The following is a 22416-nucleotide window of genomic DNA, read 5'->3' on the forward strand; positions in this document are numbered from 1 at the left end:
TGACAGCAGCATGTGCCAGGTCCCTCTGTGCCCAATTTAATTTCGTGCCATCTACACAATGCTGAAATGTAGCTTTAGTTCAGCCCTGCATAAAGCAGCCATAACATATGATAACAGGGTGTATTAGATTATAAGTCAAGTAGCAGGAGAGTACTATACAAAATTGACAAAAAAAAGGTTGTTTTGTACTGAAAATAAATATGTCTTTTAGGCTAGAGTGGCCCTGATCTACTATGGTCTTCCTGACTGGTTTTCATCCAGCTCCACATCACAATTGTGTCTGCACCAGAACGTGTGCCAAAAAATAAACCAACTTTCACACCACAATCACTAGAAAACCCAAAAAAGTGATGTGGCTTCATGACTTTCGATCAACCCAACGTATTTCCTATTAATTCACCCAAAATCATGTGAATATATGGCTAAACACTTCTGACCTGTGTGTCCCAATTGTATATGGAGTGGAATCAAGCATGTCTGATACAACAGTACACACAAAAAAGGCTCTTAGTAAACTGGTGCCAGTATCTGGGTCAGCATTTCCAATAAAATCAGCAGGGGGTCTAAAACACAGAAAAAGGTGAAAGTCTTCCCATTATAATCAATGCCATGAGTACTATAAGCTTGGGCACCTGAGGCAAAAGAACAGCAAGATATCATAAAAGGTTGGATACAAATCTATGTCATCATCTAAGAAAAGAAATGTCTTGTTCCATGTCCCTGACTGATTTACTGCAGTCCCTTCACAACTGCTGGGATACTACAAACAGCACCTTCATTTTAGCCTAGGTAATCAAAGTGTTAACCCCTTAAGGACCAAGCCCATTTTGGCCTTAAGGACCAGAGCGTTTTTTGCACATCTGACCACTGTCACTTTAAACATTAATAACTCTGGAATGCTTTTAGTTATCATTCTGATTCCGAGATTGTTTTTTCGTGACATATTCAACTTTAACATAGTGGTAAATTTTTGTGGTAACTTGCATCCATTCCTTGTGAAAAATCCTAAAATTTGATGAAAAATTTGAAAATTTAGCATTTCTCTAACTTTTAAGCTCTCTGCTTGTAAGGAAAATGTATATTACAAATAAAAATTTTATTTAGTCACATATACAATATGTCTACTTTATGTTTGCATCATAAAATTGACGAGTTTTTACTTTTGGAAGACATCAGAGGGCTTCAAAGTTCAGCAGCAATTTTCCAATTTTTCACAAAATTTTCAAACTCACTATTTTTCAGGGATCAGATCAGGTTTGAAGTTGATTTGAAGGCCTTCATATTAGAAATACCCCATAAATGACCCCATTATAAAAACTGCACCCCCCAAAGTATTCAAAATGACAGTCAGTCAGCGTTCTAACCCTTTAGGCGTTACACAGGAATAGCAGCAAAGTGAAGGAGAAAATTCACAATCTTCATTTTTTACACTCGCATGTTCTTGTAGACCCAATTTTTGAATTTTTACAAGGGGTAAAAGGAGAAAATGTGTACTTATATTTGTAGCCCAATTTCTCTTGAGTAAGCACATACCTCATATGTCTATGTAAATTGTTCGGCAGGCGCAGTAGAGGGCTCAGAAGTGACGAGGGGATTTTGGAGAGTACGTTTTTCTGAAATGGTTTTTGGGGTGCATGTTGCATTTAAGAAGCCCCTATGGTGCCAGAACAGCAAAAAACCCTCACATGGCATACCATTTTGGAAACTAGACCCCTTGAGGAATGTAACAAGGAATAAAGTGAGCCTTAATACCCCACAGGTGTTTCATGACTTTTGCATATGTAAAAAAATAAATAAAAAAATTCACTAAAATGTGTGTTTCCCCCCAAATTTCACATTTTTCCAAGGGTTAATAGTAGGAAATACCACCCAATATTTGTAACCCCTTCTCTTCTGAGTATGAAGGTACCCCATAAGTTGACCTGAAGTACACTACGGGCGAACTACAATGCTCAGAAGAGAAGGAGTCATATTTGGCTTTTTGAGAGCAAATTTTGTTCGGGGGGCAGGTCGCATTTAGGAAGCCCCTAAGGTGCCAGAACAGCAAAAAAAAAAAAACACATGGCATACTATTTTGGAAACTAGACCCCTTGAGGAACGTAACAAGGGGTACAGTGAGCATTTGCCCCCCACTGGTGTCTGACAGATCTTTGGAACAGTGGGCTGTACAAGTTTTCATTTTCACGGAGCACTGTTCCAAAGATCCGTCAGACACCTGTGGGGTGTAAATTCTCACTGCACTCCTCATAACATTCCGTGAGGGGTGTAGTTTCCGAAATGAGGTCACATGTGGGGTTGTTTTTTTGCGTTTGTCAAAACCGTTGTAACAATCAGCCACCCCTGTGCAAATCAGCTCAAATGTACATGGTGCACTCTCCCTTCTGGGCCTTGTTGTGCGCCCACAGAGCACTTTGCGCCCACATATGGGGTAGTCGGGAGAAATTGCGTTACAAATTTTGGTCTTTTTTTTTCCCCTTTTACCTCTTGTGAAAATGTAAAGTATAGGGCAACATCAGCATGTTAGTGTAAAAAAAAAAAAAAAAAAAAAAAAAAAAATTTTTACACTAACATTCTGATGTAGACCCCAACATTTCCTTTTCATGAAGGGTTAAAAAAGAATAAGTCCCCCAAACCTTGTAACGCAATTTCTCCCGAGTACGGCGATACCCCATATGTGGCCCTAAACTGTTGCCCTGAAATACGACAGGGCTCCAAAGTGAGAGCGCCATGTGCATTTGAGGCCTAAATTAGGGATTTGCATAGGGGTGGACATAGGGGTATTCTACGCCAGTGATTCCCAAACAGGGTGCCTCCCGCTGTTGCAAAACTCCCAGCATGCGTGGACAAGTCAACGGCTGTCCGGTAATACTGGGAGTTGTTGTTTTTCAACAGCTGGAGGCTCTGCTTTGGAAACAGTGGTGTACCGGACGTTCTTATTGGGGGAGGGGAGGGGAGCTGTGTAAGGGTATGTGTATATGTAGTGTTTTTAACTTTTCATTTTATTTTGTGGTAGTGTAGTGCACTGTTTTTAGGGTACAGTCACACAGGCGGGGGATTACAGCGAGTTTCCCAGCGCAAAATTTGCTGCATCTCAAACTTGCAGCGAGAAACCCACTGTAAAACCCTCGCCCATGTGAATGTACCCTGTACATTCACAGGGGGGGGCACCAGCTGTTGCAAAACCACAACTCCCAGCATGCATGGTCTGTTAGTGCATGCTGGGAGTTATAGTTTTGCAACAGCTGGAGGCACACAGGTTAGGAAACACTGAGTTAGAAACAGACAATGTTTCCCAACCAGTGTGTCTCCAGTTGTTGCAAAACTACAACTCCCAGCATGCTCAGACAGCTGAAGGGCATGCTGGGAGTTGTAGTTCGGCAACATCTGAAGGGCCAGATGTTGCTGAACTAAAACTCCCAGCATGCCTGGACAGTCAGTGCATGCTGGGAGTTGTAGTTTTGCAACAGCTGGAAGAGCACAGATTGGAGACCATTATACAATGGTCTCCAAACTGTGGCCCTCCAGATGTTGCAAAACTACAACTCCCAGCATGCCCAGAGAGCCAAAGGCTGTCTAGGCATGCTGGGAGTTGTAGTTTTCAGACTCCTAGAAGCAGCAGTGAAGAACTTCACTGCTGCCTCTGAGGACCATATACTTACCTGACGGTCCCGTCGCTGCTCGTCCACGTGGCCGGTCCCGCGCTGCTCCTTGGTCCTGCCGCTGCTCCAGGTAAGGCCCACGGTCCCCTTCTGTTCCCCCCCCCCCCCCCCTATGCCGCAGGTCCCCGCAGCCATCGTCCCCCATTCTGCCCGACTTCCAGGGGCGGGCAGTGCGGGGGATCTGAACTTTCACCCCAGGTCACTGTGATTGGTCCACAGGGACCAATCACAGTGATCGCTGACCAGGACCATCAATGGATGGTCCTGGGGGGTGAAGCAGAAACAGCGGGACTTCTGCTGGTTAACCCGTGCGATGCTGCGCATCGCCAGGTTAACCGAATGTAATTTATAAACGTCGGGATGCGCGAACGCACTGCACAACCTGGCGTTTATATATGACATTCTGCGGGAAGGGGTGAAACTATCCCGTTATCCCAATATGCCATGTCCATGTTTTCAACCATTTAGGATTGTGTCAATAAAAAATAAAATAAGAAAAATAACACAACTTTGCAAATTGTTCTGATAAACACTTCTACCGGTTTTGTGTCAACAGCTCCGAACATTCATTTGTGTAGCTAGCATAAAGTTGGGAATCCGACTACGCAAGGTGGTTGTAGTCTGTTACCATGGAAACACTGGTCTGCATTGCAACTTTTGTTTTCAAGATGCATTGGAATAATAAAATAATAATTGTAAAAGCTGGACATTCGCTTAAAAATGCAGGCGATAAAGAGTCCTACTGGTAGGCACGCCATGCTCCCAGTAGGCCGCCAGCAAAAACCGGAGTCTGTGTACTGCACACGGCTATGGTTCACTCAGGTTAGTTGCGTAGACCATTCAGTCTGAGAAAACCTTGCTGGACTCCAGGCCATCACATCCTGCCTCTTACATTCCCAATATAGACTGTATAGAGGGTGCACATACAGTGAAAAATACATACAAGCACTGGTATAGACTCTAACATAAGAATGATGTATAAAAAGATTTTAAGCAGCAGCTGCTGCGTGACCAAGGCCTTATCTATATTTGAACCCCAATAGATGTTAAAGGGGTACTCCACCCCTAGATCTCTTATCCCCTATCCAAAGGATGGGGGATAAGATGTCAGATCGCCGGGGTCCCGCCGCTGGGGACCCCCACAATATAGCAAGCAGCACCCACCTGTAACTGCTTCCGGAAGCGCTGGAGGTTCTCTGGCTAATTCCTCCCGACCACGGAAGCTCGTGACGTCACAACTCAGCCCCGTGTGACATCACGTCCTGCCCCCTCAATGCAAGTCTATGAGAGGGGACGTGACGGGGAGTCATGATGTCACGATCTTCCGTCCCCGTTGTCGGGAGGAATTAGCCAGAGAACCTCCAGCGCTTCCGGAAGCAATTACAGGTGGGTGCTGCTTGCTATATTGCGGGGATCCCCAGTGGCGGGACCCCGGCGATCTGACATCTTATCCCCTATCCTTTGGAGTACCCCTTTAAACCTAATTCACAGCCAATAGCACTTACATGATTGTTTTCAAGATTTTCTAATAAGGTTGTGTCATGAAATCCTTGACCATCACTACTTGGTGGTTCATGCCTTAAAAAAAATAAAAAATAAAAAAATTAGTAAACAAACATTGATCACATTTCTAGAATATGAAAGCATCTCTTCCAAAGAGAAGCAGTTGCCCATAGCTGCCAAAAGGACTTTATATCTGAAATCTAATTGGTTGCTATTGACAACTACACTTTTTACTTGTACTTCTTTTCACCCATCACCCTCTGTATGGAGAGCATGGACTGTAAATACAGCCAATTTTGAGTAACCCATTGCTATTACACAATCCAACACAAGTACATGCATGCATACATACACGGCAGATACCTGCACTACAAGTAAAACAGCCTGCAGTCTGCTGAAATGCTGACAAGGCCGACAAGTAAGGAGCCCAAGAGTTTCTCTGATTATTAGACTTTTTCAAGGACAATTCAGATATTACATTATATTTAGGAAACTTATGTTCGTTAAAAAAAAAAAAAGCTGATGCTTGTATAAACTAAATGGGCATATAGACAAGGGTTGTCATTATGAGACAAAGGTTAGGGCTTCCCTGCATGGGAATCCCTTTATGACCCTTTGAGAATGCTGGGAGTCGTAGTTTTGCAACAGATAAAGGTCCTGGATCTTCATAGTAACGCCTTCCCATGCAGAAACTCTAGTGTTCTTTACGGTGCTATGTTTTTTTTTTTTTTTTTTTTTTAAACAAGTGCTGGGTACAAGACAAGAAGTGTGTCAGGGATTTTGAGACTTCAATAAATAAATTTCAAAAAAGTCCCAACAGAGGAGGATTTTGATAACATTTAGACGTTAGCATACACCCCAAAGGTCTGTCGTCTGCAGAAACTCTAGTGTTCTTTACGGTGCTATTTTTGCCATCAAAGACCATTAAAACCCTGATGAAAACCTTAGAGATCTCAGTATAAATCAATGTGGTCTGTCACGAATTCTTAGAAAACACATTTATCATAGCTTCAGTATGAAGAAAAAGACGAAAATGATGTTAGCCTAAATGTTAAACTATTTAGAGCCACGACATCTTTTTCAAGTACACGTGGACTCCACTGATCAATACTTCTGACATGTAACTAGGACATCTGAGAAGCTTGATGAAATGATAGGGACACAGAAAGGGTTACTGGTGCCAAAAAGGTAAACAGATTTGTAAATTAAGTCTATTTAAAAATGCCGATAAGTGTCATGAAGAAAAACTTATCCCCTATCTGAAAGATAGGGGATAAGTTTTAGATCGCAGGGGGTCCAAGGCTGCCATGCCCCCTCCATAAAGCTCAATAGGAGAGCAGAAGATTACTGAACGGCTCTCCCATAGAGCTTTATGGAGGGGGCATGGCAGCCTCCGCTTCAGGGGGGAGTCATGACATGCTCCTGTCCAGAGAATAGGGGATACGTTTTTCTTTATAATATTTTTTAATCCTTCCAGTACTTAGCTGCTGTAGGCTCTAGAGGAAGTTGTGTGACAACAAGTGCTCTCTGCTGACACCTTTGCCCATGTCATGAACTGTCCAGAGCAGGATAGGTTTGCTATGGGAATTTGCTCCTACTCTGGACAGTTCCTGACATGGACAGAAGTGTCAGGAGAACTACACAACTTCCTCTGTAGTATACAACAGCTGATAAGTACTGAAAGGATTAAGATTTTTAAATAGAAGTAAATTACAGATCTATATAACTTTTTGGCACCAGTTGATAAAAAAAAATAATAATAATTATATATATATATATATATATATATATATATATATATATATATATATATATATATATATAATAATTTCCACTGGAGTACTCCTTAACAGTACTAGCAGATCTTGCCATAACTAACACTATGTATTGTATGCTACATAGCAAGCAAAAAGGCAGTAAGTAAACAGATAGGACTTATACACTAGAGAGTTACTGCAGTCAGGAAAATTATACCCCGAATGCCACAAGGGACAGACGTTACAGAATCACTTTATTGTATATTTAATTTGCACAGCAAGGAGCTCTTGTTTTCAAGAAACACCTTGAGAACATATTGCACATGAATTATTTAGAAAGCGATTATAGAAATTTTACTACTGAGGTGGACTAAGGTATTTACATGCATAAAACTCCTCTCTATTAACTACAATTATTATAGCGCTTTAGCATTGCTTCTGGCAGAAAAGTATTTTTTGTCTGGTCACCGAGGGGCAAGTTAAAAAAAAATGAACGCTCCCTTTACCATTCACAGAGCAATGATCCCCGCTCTCCGGCGTGATGATGTCACTCAGCCGTACATCCAATCAGTGACCACAGCCACTGACATGAAATGCATGACATCACGTTGCCAAACCCGGGGGCACAGAACAGAGGGATTTTGAGTTCCATAATAGAATATTTACTTTCCCCCACCCCAACAAGATAAAAACAAATTTTTTTATGCCTGCATAATCCCTTTAATTCCCTATTTAACCAACTTAAATTTAACATGCTTAAGAAGAGAACAAGCACAGCATGCAGGAGGGGGGAACCTGCTCCGCTTACCAGTCATCTTCACAATACCTATTGTCCTCAAGGTCTGGACAGTGACTGCGCAAGAAGGAAAGAGGAAAAGCAGAATTCTGGGGCATTAAACTGACTGAGCAGCATCACAAAGAGAAGGCATTATCCCCCTACCATTCACACATCTACACTGTTCCAATGGTCAATTACATGTTTCCTGCTCACTTAAGCTTCAGAGCGAGCAAAAAATACAAGAAACAAATAAGGGAAGATTTATGCTCATATATCAATGTACAAAGAGATAAACTTAGTAATGACCAAAAATAAAGTGTCCTCTTCATAAAAAAAACACTCGACAAACTAATGATCGCTGTGAGCTGGGGAGTGAAGCACGTTACCCCTCATTTTACTGATTGGTGGGGACTCAGCACTGCAACCCTGACAGATCATAACTTTTGGCATGTCTCTGATCACAACTTTTGGGATGCTTTACTTGTTACCAATCCTGGAGTTTTAATATTATGTTTTTTTTTGTTTATTTTGTCTACTTGCTTCTTAAAGAGGACCTTTGGCCACCCCCAAAAATGTAGATTTTACAGGTAATAAATAGCGTAGTGTACCCTGAGCACACACTTTTTTTTATAGTTTTTGGATACTACTGGTAGTGTATACAACGTGATGGGCAGGATATGTCAGGAGATGTGTATTAGGCAGACAAGCCCCTTCGTGCACAACAACCACACCCCTTAACTGTATAATCCTGCCCATCACCTGATCAAAGTCAATCCCATTTTTAAAATTAAGCTCACGCCCTGACAGATTCCCTTAAAGAGTTTATCCAGGAATCAAAAAAATAACGGACCTAATTTCCTTTAAAGACCACTCCCTGTCTGTCTCCAGGTTAGGTGTGGAATTACAATTTGGATCCATTCACGTCAATAGAACTGAGCTGCAAAACCACATCCAACCTGGAGACTGATAGGGAGCGGTCTTTGAAATAGATTATCCCTGTTTTCTGATTCCTAGATAACTCCTTTAATTGTCAGACAAATTATAAACCCTTATGTCTCTGGAATGGAAGAGTGTATCAAGATAATGTAAAAAGGCGTCTGATCAGGGCACCCCAAGCTATTTCATGATAATACAATCTCACAAAGTCAAACAAATTACTAAATAAGCTTCATTAAAATGGTCTTCTAATGTTGCTACTACAGAGACTGGCTGTGCTGCTTCTACTATAGATCCGTCATCACTCTGCCCTTGACTGTGTTGGCTTATGGCAATCTGCACTCTTCCTCCTCTCATGGTGTAAAGGGTTGATATACACAGACAGAAATAGGGAATAAAAAACTGCAACAGTATAAAGAGAACCAACAGCAGAGTTTGCAGGAGGCAGGGAGATAGCAGTACATCAATGTAGAGGAGAGCGGGGGGGGGGGGGGGGGGGGGAAGGAGCAGAGAAACAAAAAAAGGAGGGGGGGGGGGTGTTAAGATCACACACGCAACATCAGTGTATGTGTCAGTAAAGGGGTATCACACATGGGCTGTAGTAGAAGATATCAGCCAAAGAATGAAGCTGCACAGATAAATGGGAGTTGTTGAAGTTACAAAGAACTTACATAGCTTTGGTGCAGATTAGATGAAGGGAGTTTTATAGAACACCAATCACATTCAGTAGAAAACCTAAATGTATATATAAGGGCATGCTGCAGCATTTTGTATCCACAGCTTGTTATTAGAGATGAGCGAACTTACAGTAAATTCGATTCGTCACAAACTTCTCGGCTCGGCAGTTGATGACTTATCCTGCATAAATTCGTTCAGCCTTCAGGTGCTCCGGTGGGCTGGAAAAGGTGGATACAGTCCTAGGAAAGAGTCTCCTAGGACTGTATCCACCTTTTCCAGCCCACCGGAGCACCGGAAAGCTGAACTAATTTATGCAGGAAAAGTCATCAACTGCCGAGCCGAGAAGTTTGTGACGAATCGAATTTACTGTAAGTTCGCTCATCTCTACTTGTTATATAAAGGAAAACCTATGATGTACATTTTGTGATAATTTGCAGAAAAATTTTCCAGCCATATCTGAACACACGAAGTTATATTTACAGTATAATAAGCTTAACTTACCCATAGGCATTTCCTGCTATGCTACACTTTTTGAATTGCATGACATTGCAGGTCAGCGTCCCCGTCTTGTCAGAAAATATATATTTAACCTTAAAAAAAAAAAAAAAAAAAATAATGACACAAAAATGTTATATTGGAAAATTGTGAAGAAAGCAAATACCTAAATAAAAACGGAATCCAGAAGTCAGTGGGGGAGATTTATCAAAACCTGTGCAGAGGAAACCTTGACCAGTTGCCCATAGCAACCAAATAGCTTATTTTAACCCCTTAAAGGTGTACTCCACCCTAAGATGTCTGATCTTGGGGATCCCGCTGCTGGGAACCCCCACTATCTCGCATGCAGCACTGCAGCCTCAGAGTTTGTCAGGTCACGACTAAAAGGCCGGAGTATAGTGACGTCACACACCACCCCCACAATGCAAGTCTATGGGAGGGGGCATATGCGCAAAAAAATTCCAAGGTCCAAAGTAGCGTATTTTTGGTCAATTTTTAATACCATAAAATTTTTTATAAAAAGCAAATCAAAAAGTCAGATCAAAACAAAAATGGTACCAACAAAAACTTCAGATCACGGCACAAAAAAAATTTGCGCTCTCATATGGTCCCGTACGCGGAAAAATAAAAAAAAGTTATAGCGGTCACAATTTTAAACATATTAATTTTTCTGCATGTAGTTATGATTTTTTTCCAGATGTACGGCAAAATCAAACCAATATAAAGTAGGGTATGATTTTAATCGTATAGACCTACAGAATAAAGATAAGGTGTTATTTTTACCGGAAAGTGAACTGCGTAGAATCTAAAGCTCCCAAAATTTACAAAATTGCGTTTTTTATTTCCAATTTTGCCCCACAAATATTTTCCGATTTTGCCGTAAATTTTGTAGTGAAATGATTGATTTCTTTACAGAGTACAATTGGTTGGGCAAAAAATAAGCCCTCATATCAGTCTGCAGGTGCAAAACTCAAAGAGGTACGATATTTAGAACGTGATGAGGAAAAAGCGAAAGTGCAAAAACGGAAAAACCTGTGGTCCTTAAGGGGTTTAAAAGTTATTTGATTGGTTGCTATGGGCAACTGGGCCACTTTTCCTCTGCACGTGTTTTAATAAATCTCCCTCAGAGTTTTTGCTTTTGTTTACAACACACCTGTCCCAATTCCTCATTGAGGTTTGATGTTCTGGCCATTGCTGAGGTATCTGATGGTTCATAGTGCATGTCCATATCCTAAAAGGAAGAACAGGGACTTGGATAACATGACATAACCAATGGAAATATTTGGAGGACATGGTGCTTAGATCCAATGAAGAAAAGAATGGGCGTAGACTTAGAGGGGGTCAGGAAACATTGGCCAAATGACCAGCATTGCAGCCTAACCAGAGAAGCCATTCCTACGAAGAAAGAGTTAATATTAATTTCATCTAATATGGACTGCTGGGAACATTGTCTGTCCTATCTGGTGATTCTGGCTTTAGAAATCATTTCCTTATGCTTCTAATAGCACATTCCCAACACGGATGTTCTGAGGACTAATCTGCATGTCACTAAATTCATTTATGTTAAGGTAAAGTCACCAACTATCTTATCCATGACTGTCTAAGTGAAGGAAATGTTCTATTCAATGTCATTCAGGATTAAGAGGAGGATTCTTTATTCACCCTTCCTCAAGCATTCATATAGTAGAAAAAGGTATTAATGAGAATACTAGGATAAGTTAAACGGAGCCATCAAAACTGCAGACCGCTCAAAACAGAGGTCTGGGAGGGGGGTGCTATGTTTCATAAATCCGCCATGACCTCTTCCTCTAGCAGAAAGTTCCATAGTCTCACTGCTCTTACAATAAAAAATCTATTTCTATGCTGGTGTAGAAACATTTTCCACTAGATCTAGGGAATGATCCATTGTTACTGTTAAAGTCTTTGGATAGATAGGGAGATATTGAAAAAAAAAAAAAGTAATAATTATAAATAAATAATTATAAAATATTATAAAATAATAAATAAATAAATAAATATATATATATATATATATATATTTATATATATATATTTATCTCTATATATCTATATATTTATTATGTGTGTATAGAAGGAAAGGATGACTGCAGCACTCAGTAGTAGCAAAAAAAATAAAAAAGTGACTTTATTCCAAGAGCAAACGGGAGCGACGTTTCCGTGTTCTCACACCATTCTCCCGTGTGTGTGTGTGTGTGTGTGTGTATATATTATTTTTTTTTCCGAGGGCTGATCTAATGACTGTATAAATTTGAAGGGACAGTACAGTACAGAGATCTCTTTTGAGATTGTACAGAGATCTCTTTTGAGATATATGTCTGTACTGTACCGTCCGCTCAAATTTATACAGTCATTAGATCAGCCCTCTTTCTAAATAACCCCAATTTTGATAATCTGTGTACTGTAGTCCATCAGTTACATTTATTACTCTGCCAATCTTTGAACCAGTTTGAACTGTATTAAATCTTTCTGGTGTACTGATACCCATAACTGTACACCACAGTCCCTGTGACTTGTGATTTGTAAAGCTGTAGAGCTATGCTTTAGTCATATACAGTAATGGCCGTAAATGTTTTCACCCCCATGTTTTGCTATACACATGATTATTCCCTTTGTGTGTATTGGAGCTAAACCAAAAAGGGAGGAAAAAAAAAAAATAGTAAATTGGACATAATGTCACACCAAACTCCAAATATGGACTGGACAAAATGATTGGCATCCTTACCTTTTGGATGCACACCCTTTGGAAAAAATAACAAATCAGTCGCTTCCTATAACCACCAATAAGCTTCTTACACCTCTCAGCCGGAATGTTGGACCACTCTTCCTTTGCAAACTGCTCCAGGTCTCTCTTATTGGAAGGCGCCTTTTCCCAACAGCAATTTTAAGATCTCTCCACAGGTGTTCAATGGGATTTAGATCTAGACTCATTGCTGGCCACTTCAGAACTCTCCAGCGCTTTGTTGCCATCCATTTCTGGGTGCTTTCTGACATATGTTTGGGGTCATTGTCCTGCTGGAAGACCCAAGATCTCGGACGCAAACCCAGCTTTCTGATACTGGGCTGTACAGTACGACCCAAAATCCATTGGTAATCCTCAGATTTCATGAGGTCTTGCACACATTCAAGGCACCCAGTGCCAGAGGCCGCAAAAAAAAAAAAAACATCATTGAACCGCCATCATATTTCACTGTAAGTACGGTGTTCTTTTCTTTGTAGGCCTCATTCCGTTTTCGGTAAACAGTAGAATGATGTGCTTTACCAAAAAGCTCTATCTTGATCTCATCTGTCCACAAGACGTTTTCCCAGAAGGATTTTGGCTTACTCAAGTTCATTTTGGCAAAATGTAGTCTTGCTTTTTTTTATGTCTGTGTCAGCAGACAAGCCCATTTTTGGAGTTTGGTGTCACATTATGTCCAATTTTCTTTATTTCCTCCCTTTTTTGGTTTAGTTCCAATACACACAAAGGGAATAAACATGTATATAGCAAAACAAGTGTTCCTGCAATAGTGATCATATATGGTTTGACAGCAGATGCCTGACACTAGTAGCTACGGTTACTAAATTCTGAGGAACAGGCAGGAAATAATATTGGCATATCAGGGACATCAGAGTTAAGGAAACATGTATATATATATGGCTATAAACCTACCACCACTGTTGAACAGCTTACCCAGTTTATGAAGTATGCTTGTATAAATTTCACCACTTCCAAAGTCACAAGCAAACTGATGGGTATGAGATTGTTGAAGAGTATGATAAATGTTAAAAAATTCAGTCCAAAGTTGTTAGCTCCACCATCTGTTCAGTGATTACAGATAAAGAAATATGTTACGATTGCTTCCAGACAAGTGCCTTGCTTTTCATACAAAACAATCTGCCAAACAGCCCACAGATGTGTTGTTAACTCTTCTTGGAGCCTTCATAGCAAATATACTTGGCATTCTGCATCAGAGTCTGTTCCCTTTATCAAATGAGATATATTCGACCCAGTTTATATCATGTTTTGTCTTGATCTGGTTCGTAATCAGTTTGGCATAAACAAGGCAACCGGATACACTTGCCTTTCTAGAAAGACTGGACAGCTTAATATGATGGACAAAACCTGATTTAAACATAGCCATAATATGATGGACAAAACAGATGTAAACATAGCCATAAGATTTATGCCCAACCTAATTACCATGGGGAACCCTCCAAAAGTGTCTCTACTGCCATGCCTACCTCAAAGAAGCTTGCTGTATGGACGGACAAAGCATTCTATACATTTAGAAAAGCATTCTAAAAATGTTGACCTGTGTTATAACTTTGCCCCAGTTATAGCACAGGTCATTAAAAATAATTTTGACATGTCCCAATTTTTTATTGGCCAGGGTCTGGGTGCAATGACCCCCACTGTTTGCTAGAACAAGCGGGGAGAAAAGCTCAGCTGACAGCATCTGCCCAGACTCTCTGCTTCAGAAGTTTATAGAACTCTTATTGGGAAATATTGCTTTACCAAAACCTTTAATACTAAGAGGACAAAAAAAAAAGACCACATCGTAAAAAGGAGATTTTTTTGTACCGCAAAATCTCTCTCATAACCTTCATTGGGGGACACCGATACTGATGGGTATATGCTCTTGCCACTAGGAGGTGCTGTCACTGAGCCAAACACTAGTGCCTTAACTCCTCCTACAGAGGAGAGTGCCTCAACTGCATGAGGCTCATGCAGCCAGAACCAAGAAGCAGCAGGAGATCCAGAAAGATCTCAGTGAAACAGGTCCCCTGGTGGAGGAAAAAAACAGGGGTGGTGGAAAGGAAACTCAGGTACAGACCATGCCTGGCTCCCAGATCCCCATACACCCTGAGAAAGGAGGATTGCCCAAGTGCGCCAGGTACTGTAGGCGCGGGGAAATGTCGTCCCATGGCGAAAGTAGGGAACCCTGCGAACCACTACTTGGTGCATTGTATAAGGCCCATGGAGCAACATGGGATCACGCACTATGAACCACAGCATGGCAGTGGGTTACATGAACTTCTGCCACGGTGCGGGCCATGTGTGGTAGGTGACCTGACGTAGTAGAAACTTATGCAGACAACCGTCTGGCTGACTGACTGGAATAGGTTTTCTGAAGGCACGGGATCACTCCTTTGAAGCCTCCCACAGAAAGCGGGGTACTGGAGTGCGGCCGATCCGATGTTCGACCTGGTGGTGCAGGAGACCACGCAGATGAATGTCTGGCTGACTGGCATCAGTCCAGTGTACCTTCAAAGGGACCCTGTTCCAGATTTCTCTCACCAGCAGAGAGGTACAGGACACCCCAGCCATGCACGCGGCCACCTGAAGGTGGGAGACCGACTGCAGCGGAAACCGTGCAGAAAACGGTCTGGCTTAACGATTACACCTCCAGGTGCTGGCAAAAAGGGGACAACAGTCAGACAGTTACTGTGCCCCTATAGTATACAACGGGTCACTCCTTCGGGAACCTTGCACTAGCAGTGGGGTACAGGAAAGCCAGCCCTGCATGCGGCCATGATGAGATTGTTCACTGGTGGAAAAGGGACTCAGTGTATGCACACGAAAAGAACCCTTCCCAATGGATGACCGGTGGATAAGAAAACCCCTGCTCCGGATGCCCAGTACCCTCCCAGGAATAAAACCCCCTGGCGGACTCCCTAGGCACAGGGGCGTGGTAACAGGCAATAGGGGAAAACAAAACTAAAAATAAATTAAATTAAAAAAAGTGAATCCCAAGGGTCTTCCAAAGGAGCAGACATCGCTGGAAACGACCCACCACAGCGGGTCTCATAAGTTCTGCCTGTGGACAGGGGTTCGATTACATAGGTAGGAAGAATGCAGCACACAAAGTTGCCACCAGAGGGAACCCGTTTTAGAAGAAAACCAAGAGGTAGAATGCAGTAGACTACCACAAGGGGGCGTTTGAACACAATTAAAAAAAAATAAAAAATTTATGCTGTCTGCTGCGGCTGGGGAATATAAAAGAATGTCCCCGGCTGCAAAAGCAGGGGAGAGAGTGCATCAATTTCCCCCGTACAGAGACAATGGCCGTCGGCTTACACTGTAAGCTGCGGCGGCAGAACAGCGGGCAGTGGAATGCAGGGGAGGGGGTGGAGAGGCAGAGCTAAGCCCAGAGATAATGGCCGCCGGCATATAGTGTAAGCTGCGGCGGCTAGTGCAGCGAAACAGCGGGAAAGAAATGCCAAGCAGGGGGAGGAGGGCAGAGCGAAGTCCCGGCTCCCCCTACACTGAGATAATGGCCGCCAGCTTACAGAGTAAGCCGCTAGGGAAACAGCAGGGGAACAGGAAGGAACATCCTTGGCTACCGAAGTGGGGGAGGAGGGCGGAGCTAAGCCCCGACTCCCACTGCTCAAAGACAGCGGCCCCCGGCTTACAGTGTAAGCTGCGGCGGAGACAGAAGGGAAAGTAAGAAATGGCCCTGGCTGCTGAAGCACGAAGGAGGGCGGAGCTAAGCCCGACTCCCCCGGGTCAAAGACAGCGACCGCAGGCTTACAGCGTAAGCTGCGATGGCGAAGACAGCAGGAAAATAAAACTGAGTGTCCCTGGCAGCTGAATAGTTGGGAAGTGAGGGCGGTAGCCAAGACCCGACTACCCCGGCTCAGATATAATGGCCGCTGGTTTACTTAGTAAGCGGCAGGGGGGGAAAGAATAAAATCCTCTGCACTAGTTCCCACACTGCAGGAGTGGGGACTGGGGACAGAGCCATGCTCTGTTTCCTTGCCTGACCATCATGGCCGCTGGCAAAGTGCAAGTGCCGGGCAGTGGAGAGCAGTGCAGGGTTAAGTGCAACAACCCCGCTGCTGAAGCAGTCGATTTAAGCACAGTAGAAAAGTCCCCGGCTGCCTGGGAAGGGAGGGAGGGAGGGTGGGAGAGATAAGGGAAGGAATACTCACCTACCAGGAAGATGTTACCTCATACTCACCTTATGGAGCCTTCGGCCAGCTTAACGCCACACTGCATCATGCCAGGCTGCATTAGCACGGCGAGCAGGGGCAAGAGGGGACCCGGACCCGAGGTACTTCCCTAGCGCTGGCTGTTGGCAAAAAGGGGTTAACGGTCCATACACTATGTCCCGTGCCCCTTCATCGCAGAAGGGGGAGAACAGGTAGCGACATGCTCCTGAACCCCCACTTGAAAACGGACAATAAAAGGAATAAAAAATTTAAAAAAAACTAACATCCCTAAATACACTGCTCACAAAAATTAAGGGAACACTAAGATAACACATCATAGATGTGAATAAATTAACTAATTGTCTAAAATACTTTCGTCTTTACATAGTTGAACGTGCAGACAAAAAATAAATAAAATCACAAAAATTATCAATGGAAAACAAATTCATCAACCCATGGAGGTCTGGATATGGAGCCACACTCAAAATCAAAGTGGAAAACCAAACTACAACTTTGATGTAATATCCTTAAAACAAGTCAAAATGAGGCTCAGTAGTGTGTGTGGCCTCCACGTGCCCATATGACCTCCCTACATCGCCTGGGCATGCTCCTGATGAGGTGGTCTCCTGAGGGATGTCCTCCCATACCTGGACTAAAGCATCCGCCAACTCCTGGACAGTCTGTGGTGCAATGGAGCAAGACATGATGTCCCAGATGTGCTCAATCGGCTTCAGGTCTGGGGAACGGGAGGACAGTCCATAGCATCAATGCCTTCCTCTTGCAGGAACTGCTGACACACTCCAGCCACATGAGGTCTAGCATTGTCCTGCATTAGAAGGAACCCAGGGCCAACCGCACCAGCATATGGTCTCACAAGGGGTCTGAGGATCTCATCACGATCCCTATTTGGCATTTGCCAGAGATCACAAAGATTGACAAACGTCCTGCACGATGTTGGGCTGTAAGCACAACCCCCACCTGTGGATGTCGGGCCCTCATATCACCCTCATGGAGTCTGTTTCTGACCGTCTAAGTGGACACATGCACATTTGTGGCTTGCTGGAGGTCATTTTGCAGGGCTCTTGTAATGATCCTCCTGCTCCTCCTAGCACAAAGGCAGAGGTAGTGGTCCTGCTGCTGGGTTGTTTCCCTCCTACAGCCCTCCACGTTGTTGCCCTACACATCTCCTGATGTACTGGCCTGTCTCCTGGTAGCGCCTCCATGCTCTGGATACTACGCTGACAGACACAGCAAACCTTCTTGCCACAGTTCGCATTGATGTGCCATCCTGGATGAGCTGCACTACCTGAGCCACTTGTGTGGGTTTTAGACTCAGTCTCATGCTACCACTAAAATGAAAGCACCGCCAGCATTCAAAAGTGACCAAAACATCAGCCAGGAAGCATAGGAACTGAGAAGTGGTCTGTGGTCACCACCTGCAGAACCACTCCTTTATTGGGGGTGTCTTGCTAATTGCCTATCATTTCCACCTGTTGTCTGTTTCATTTGCACAACAGCATGTGAAATTGATTGTCAATCAGTGTTTCTTCCTGAGTGGACAGTGTGATTTCACAGAAGTGTGATTGACTTGGAGTTACATTGTGTTGTTTAAACACACTAGCTAAAACGGATTAAGTCACTTCCAGTGGGCAGGTATATCCTGCCAGGGAGGAGCAGACTTTTTTTTTCCTAGTGTCAGCGCCTCCTTGTGGCAAGAGCATCTACCCATCAGTATTAGAGATGAGCGAATTTACAGTAAATTCGATTCGTCACGAACTTCTCTGCTCGGCAGTTGATGACTTATCCTGCATAAATTAGTTCAGCCTTCAGGTGCTCCGGTGGGCTGGAAAAGGTGGAGACAGTCCTAGGAAAGAGTCTCCTAGGACTGTATCCACCTTTTCCAGCCCACGGGAGCACCTGAAAGCTGAACTAATTTATGCAGGATAAGTCAGCAACTGCCGAGCAGAGAAGTTCGTGACGAATCGAATTTACTGTAAGTTCGCTCATCTCTAATCAGTATCTGTGTCCCCCAATGAAGAGCGACCGAGAAAATGTAGTAATAATCGATAGTGATACTGCAGCAATAGTTGTAGTTTCAGCTGATGAATGGAGTAAAGGTGTCAACCCCATTTCCAATGTCTCGCCAACATGGTCCCTATTGATCCTACAGACTGTCTGTGTGATGAGGTCCTAGGAAATGTGTATAAAGAATGTCCCACTGCATACACAAGCCTAGACATTACAGAGAGTTATTCCCATGATGATTTTAAGAGGATATTCATTAAAGTAGAAATATCTGGGCTGGTAATCACTTTTTCAATAACACCTACATACACAGAGTAGAGAGAAAGGTCTTGTGAGGAGGAGATGACCCTGGGGTGGGGGAAGGTGTAATCAATGGCTGGCACCATATGGTCTGCTACATATTGTAGAATAGCACAGATGGCTGATTGCCAGAGCCCAATGCCTGGCTGCAGCATTAAAGGGGTACTCCGCTGGAAAACTAATTTTTTCTCATCAGCTGGTGCCAAGTAGTAAATAACTTCTATTTAAAAATCTTTAGCCTTCCAGTACTTATCTGCTTCTGTATAATACAGAGGAAGTTGTGTATTTCTTTTACTAGAGAGGAAGTTGTGTAGTTCTTTTCCATCTGACCACAGTGCTCTCTGCTGACACAGTCAACCATGTCTGGAACTGTCCAGAGCAGGAGAGGTTTGTTCTGGGAATCTATTCCTGCTCTGGACAGTTCCAGACACAGACAGAGGTGGCATCAGAGAGCACTGTGTTCAGACTGGAAAGAACTAAACAACTTCCTGTGGATCATACAGCAGCTGATAAGTACTAGAAGGATTAAGATTTTTAAATAGAAGTAATTTACAAATCTGTTTACATTTTTGCCACCAGTTGTTTAGAAACTGGAGTACTCCTTTAACATGTATGCTTAAAAAGTGTAACTATGCCTATTACAGCTGAAGAATCCCTGTACATATTTTTTCTTGTTTGCTCACAAAGCAGATTTTAAATTTACAACTTTTACAAGAAACAGATTTTTTTTTCCTCTTACAATTCAGATTTAGATACCAGTCTTTCTCTTCATGACTGGCATTCCAGATTGAAGAACCGATCGAGCACACTAAGGAGATTGTGATGAGAGTCCCAAACAGGAGCAGGATCTGCATGTTGGTGATACGCTCCACATTGGACAACTTCAACGGAGGCCTGGTAGAGTTCTAAATAGGTGTGAAAGAAATGATTTTAAACTTTGCGGCAAAGGGTTAAATACAGATATCTATAGGTCACAATACTGATACACTGGGCGGTTTTATAAGATTTAATATGCACATTATAAATAGGACAGTAGGCCATAGCAAACTATACAATACCAGCTCTTCTATTTTAAAATCCCTTTGGAAAATATATCAATTGGGTGCTCCACCTAGTTTTTATCAATCTCACCCATTGATATAAAAATTACATAAAAAGGTATTTTCAGAAATTCATTAGGGATCGACCGATTATCGGTTTGGCCGATATTATCGGCCGATATTCACGATTTTGGTCGTTATCGGCAGTTACCTTGCTGACAATCCGATAATGACCCGCCCCCACCGGACTGCCCTAGCCAGAAACCACCTCCGCCGCTGCCCCATTGCCTCCCCCATTCCCGATTTTATAATTACCTGTTCCCGAGGCCCACGCTATTTCTGGCTCCTGCGCGTCCTGTGTTGCGCTGCACAGCGACGAGTGACTTCCTCAACGAGACGTCACCGTCAGTGCGCACAGTGACAGCTCAGGAGGACGCCGCAGGAGCCAGAAGAAGCGTGGACCCCAGGCCCCGGTAATTATAAAACCGGGGATGGGGGAGGCAATGGGGCGGGGGCGGTCTCTGGCCGGGGCAGTGTGGTGCGGCACAGTGCGATTGTGGTGGTGGTGGGGTTTGGGTGCAGTGCGGTGGTGGTGGTGGGGGGCGGTCTCTGTGATAGGACTCAGGACCCCAGGACAGGCAGGGGGAGAGAAGCAGGTGGCGGCCGCAAAAGCCGCTGCAGTTCATTGATTTAAAGCGCTTGCTTTAAATCAATCATCTGCAGCGGTGTCGCCCTGGGGGGGGGGGGGGGGGGGGATTGGGATAAATAGCCGTTAACTTATACCGATATTCCAGTATAAGTTATCAGCTATCGGCCCTAACCTCCACAGAGAATCGGTATTGGCCCTAAAAAAAAACGATATCGGTCGATCCCTATAATACATGCTAATGACTTAAAGATAACAAAGAGGTCCCCACAATAAACCATAGTGCCCAAACATTATATCCCAAGTGATCCTTCAGCATACTGTGTAACAAGTATGGACATCTGAAAATGTTCAGGTCATAATAAAGATAACAATACACATTACAGACAGACACATTCTGCCCGAAAATTGAAGTAGTGAAAAAAAAACGTTAACATGCATGACTGCCTTGGTAAAATTATTAGCAGAAAATTATTAATTAGTTCAATTATTGGCAATTATTACTACATCGCTGTCAAGTACCCTTGTACATTGTTGGAGATAAAATGGATCACCTGCACAAGCTTTGTGTCGTGTCCTGTGTAGACGACAATGCCGTGTACCCATTGAGTGTTCCTTAGCTGTGCTCCTCTCAAAAGAATTTGGTCTGGACCTAATGGGACAGTTCTAGAAGACAAAGAATACAAGAAAAATCCTGAAAAATTCAGAAATGTTGCTTTTATACTAAATTACAATATTTCCAGAAATATAATGTGTTGATTTATCAAAACATAAAATAACTTTGGATAACTTTGTAGCCCCACTTATGGGTTTTAAAACACTAAAACTGGCCCTTAAAGGGGACTCTTGTGGAAAAATTATATTTTCAAATCAACTGGTGCCAGAAAGTTTTATCGATTTGTGAATTATTTCTATTTATATATCAAACGTCTTCCTCTGTATGCTCTAGAGTAAGTTGTGTAGTTCTTTCCCGTCTGACCACAGTGCTTCCTGCTGCCACCTCTGTGTCAGGAACTGTCCAGAGCATGATAGGTTTGCTATGAGGATTAGCTCCTTTTCTGGACAGTTCCTGACACTGACAGAGGTGTCAGCAGAGAGCACTGTGGTCAGACTGAAAAATATATATACAACTTCCTCTGTAGCATACAGCAGCTGATAAGTACTGGATGGATTAAGATATTTAAATAGAAGTAATTTACAAATCTGTTTAACTTTCTGATTTTAAAACATTTGTTTTTCACCCCTTTAGATCCAGTATTGTCACATTTACAAATGTAGTTTTACAAGACAGTTAAGACCCTTTTTGTGCTACAGGTTTGTAGAGAAATGCATATACTTGTTCTCTGCATACAAAACTTGAATTATACCTGTAACTACATAAAAAATTATAAAAAAGAAAAAAAAAATAATAATTAGGATGCCCTGATCACACACCTTTTACAGTTTCTTCATATACCCTTACCTTCCCAAGATGTGGGTTTATAATTTGTCTGATGGGTGTGAATTTTATTTTAATAATGAGAGTAAACCTCATGGTCAGGAATATACAGCAAACAGTAAGACTGATCAGGAGCCCTCCCCTTTTAATTAGGGACCCCCCCACACCTCAATGAGCCAGAAAAAACAACCAGCTGCTCTCCCTCTGTAGAAGGCTATCCATGTAATA

The 22416-nt window shown here is 42.8% G+C and overlaps 1 protein-coding gene across 3 annotated transcripts in view; it reads right to left on the bottom strand.

The window, feature by feature from the left end:
* ATP8A1 (ATPase phospholipid transporting 8A1) overlaps nucleotides 1-22416 on the bottom strand; it is a 212785-nt gene that overhangs the window by 80510 nt on the left and 109859 nt on the right. For 2 of the 3 annotated variants that reach the window (XM_056557206.1, XM_056557214.1), the window contains exons 11-17: nucleotides 21305-21416; nucleotides 19804-19969; nucleotides 13498-13625; nucleotides 10960-11037; nucleotides 9813-9901; nucleotides 7728-7772; nucleotides 5165-5237 (exon numbers count right to left, since the gene is read on the bottom strand). In XM_056557206.1, coding sequence (XP_056413181.1) covers nucleotides 5165-5237; nucleotides 7728-7772; nucleotides 9813-9901; nucleotides 10960-11037; nucleotides 13498-13625; nucleotides 19804-19969; nucleotides 21305-21416 — 691 coding nt within the window. The remainder of the gene's footprint in view (nucleotides 1-5164; nucleotides 5238-7727; nucleotides 7773-9812; nucleotides 9902-10959; nucleotides 11038-13497; nucleotides 13626-19803; nucleotides 19970-21304; nucleotides 21417-22416) is intronic. The other variant, XM_056557223.1, reaches the window with a different exon arrangement.

This window comes from Hyla sarda, chromosome 1 (assembly GCF_029499605.1).
Source record: "Hyla sarda isolate aHylSar1 chromosome 1, aHylSar1.hap1, whole genome shotgun sequence".
Taxonomy (NCBI): domain Eukaryota; kingdom Metazoa; phylum Chordata; class Amphibia; order Anura; family Hylidae; genus Hyla; species Hyla sarda.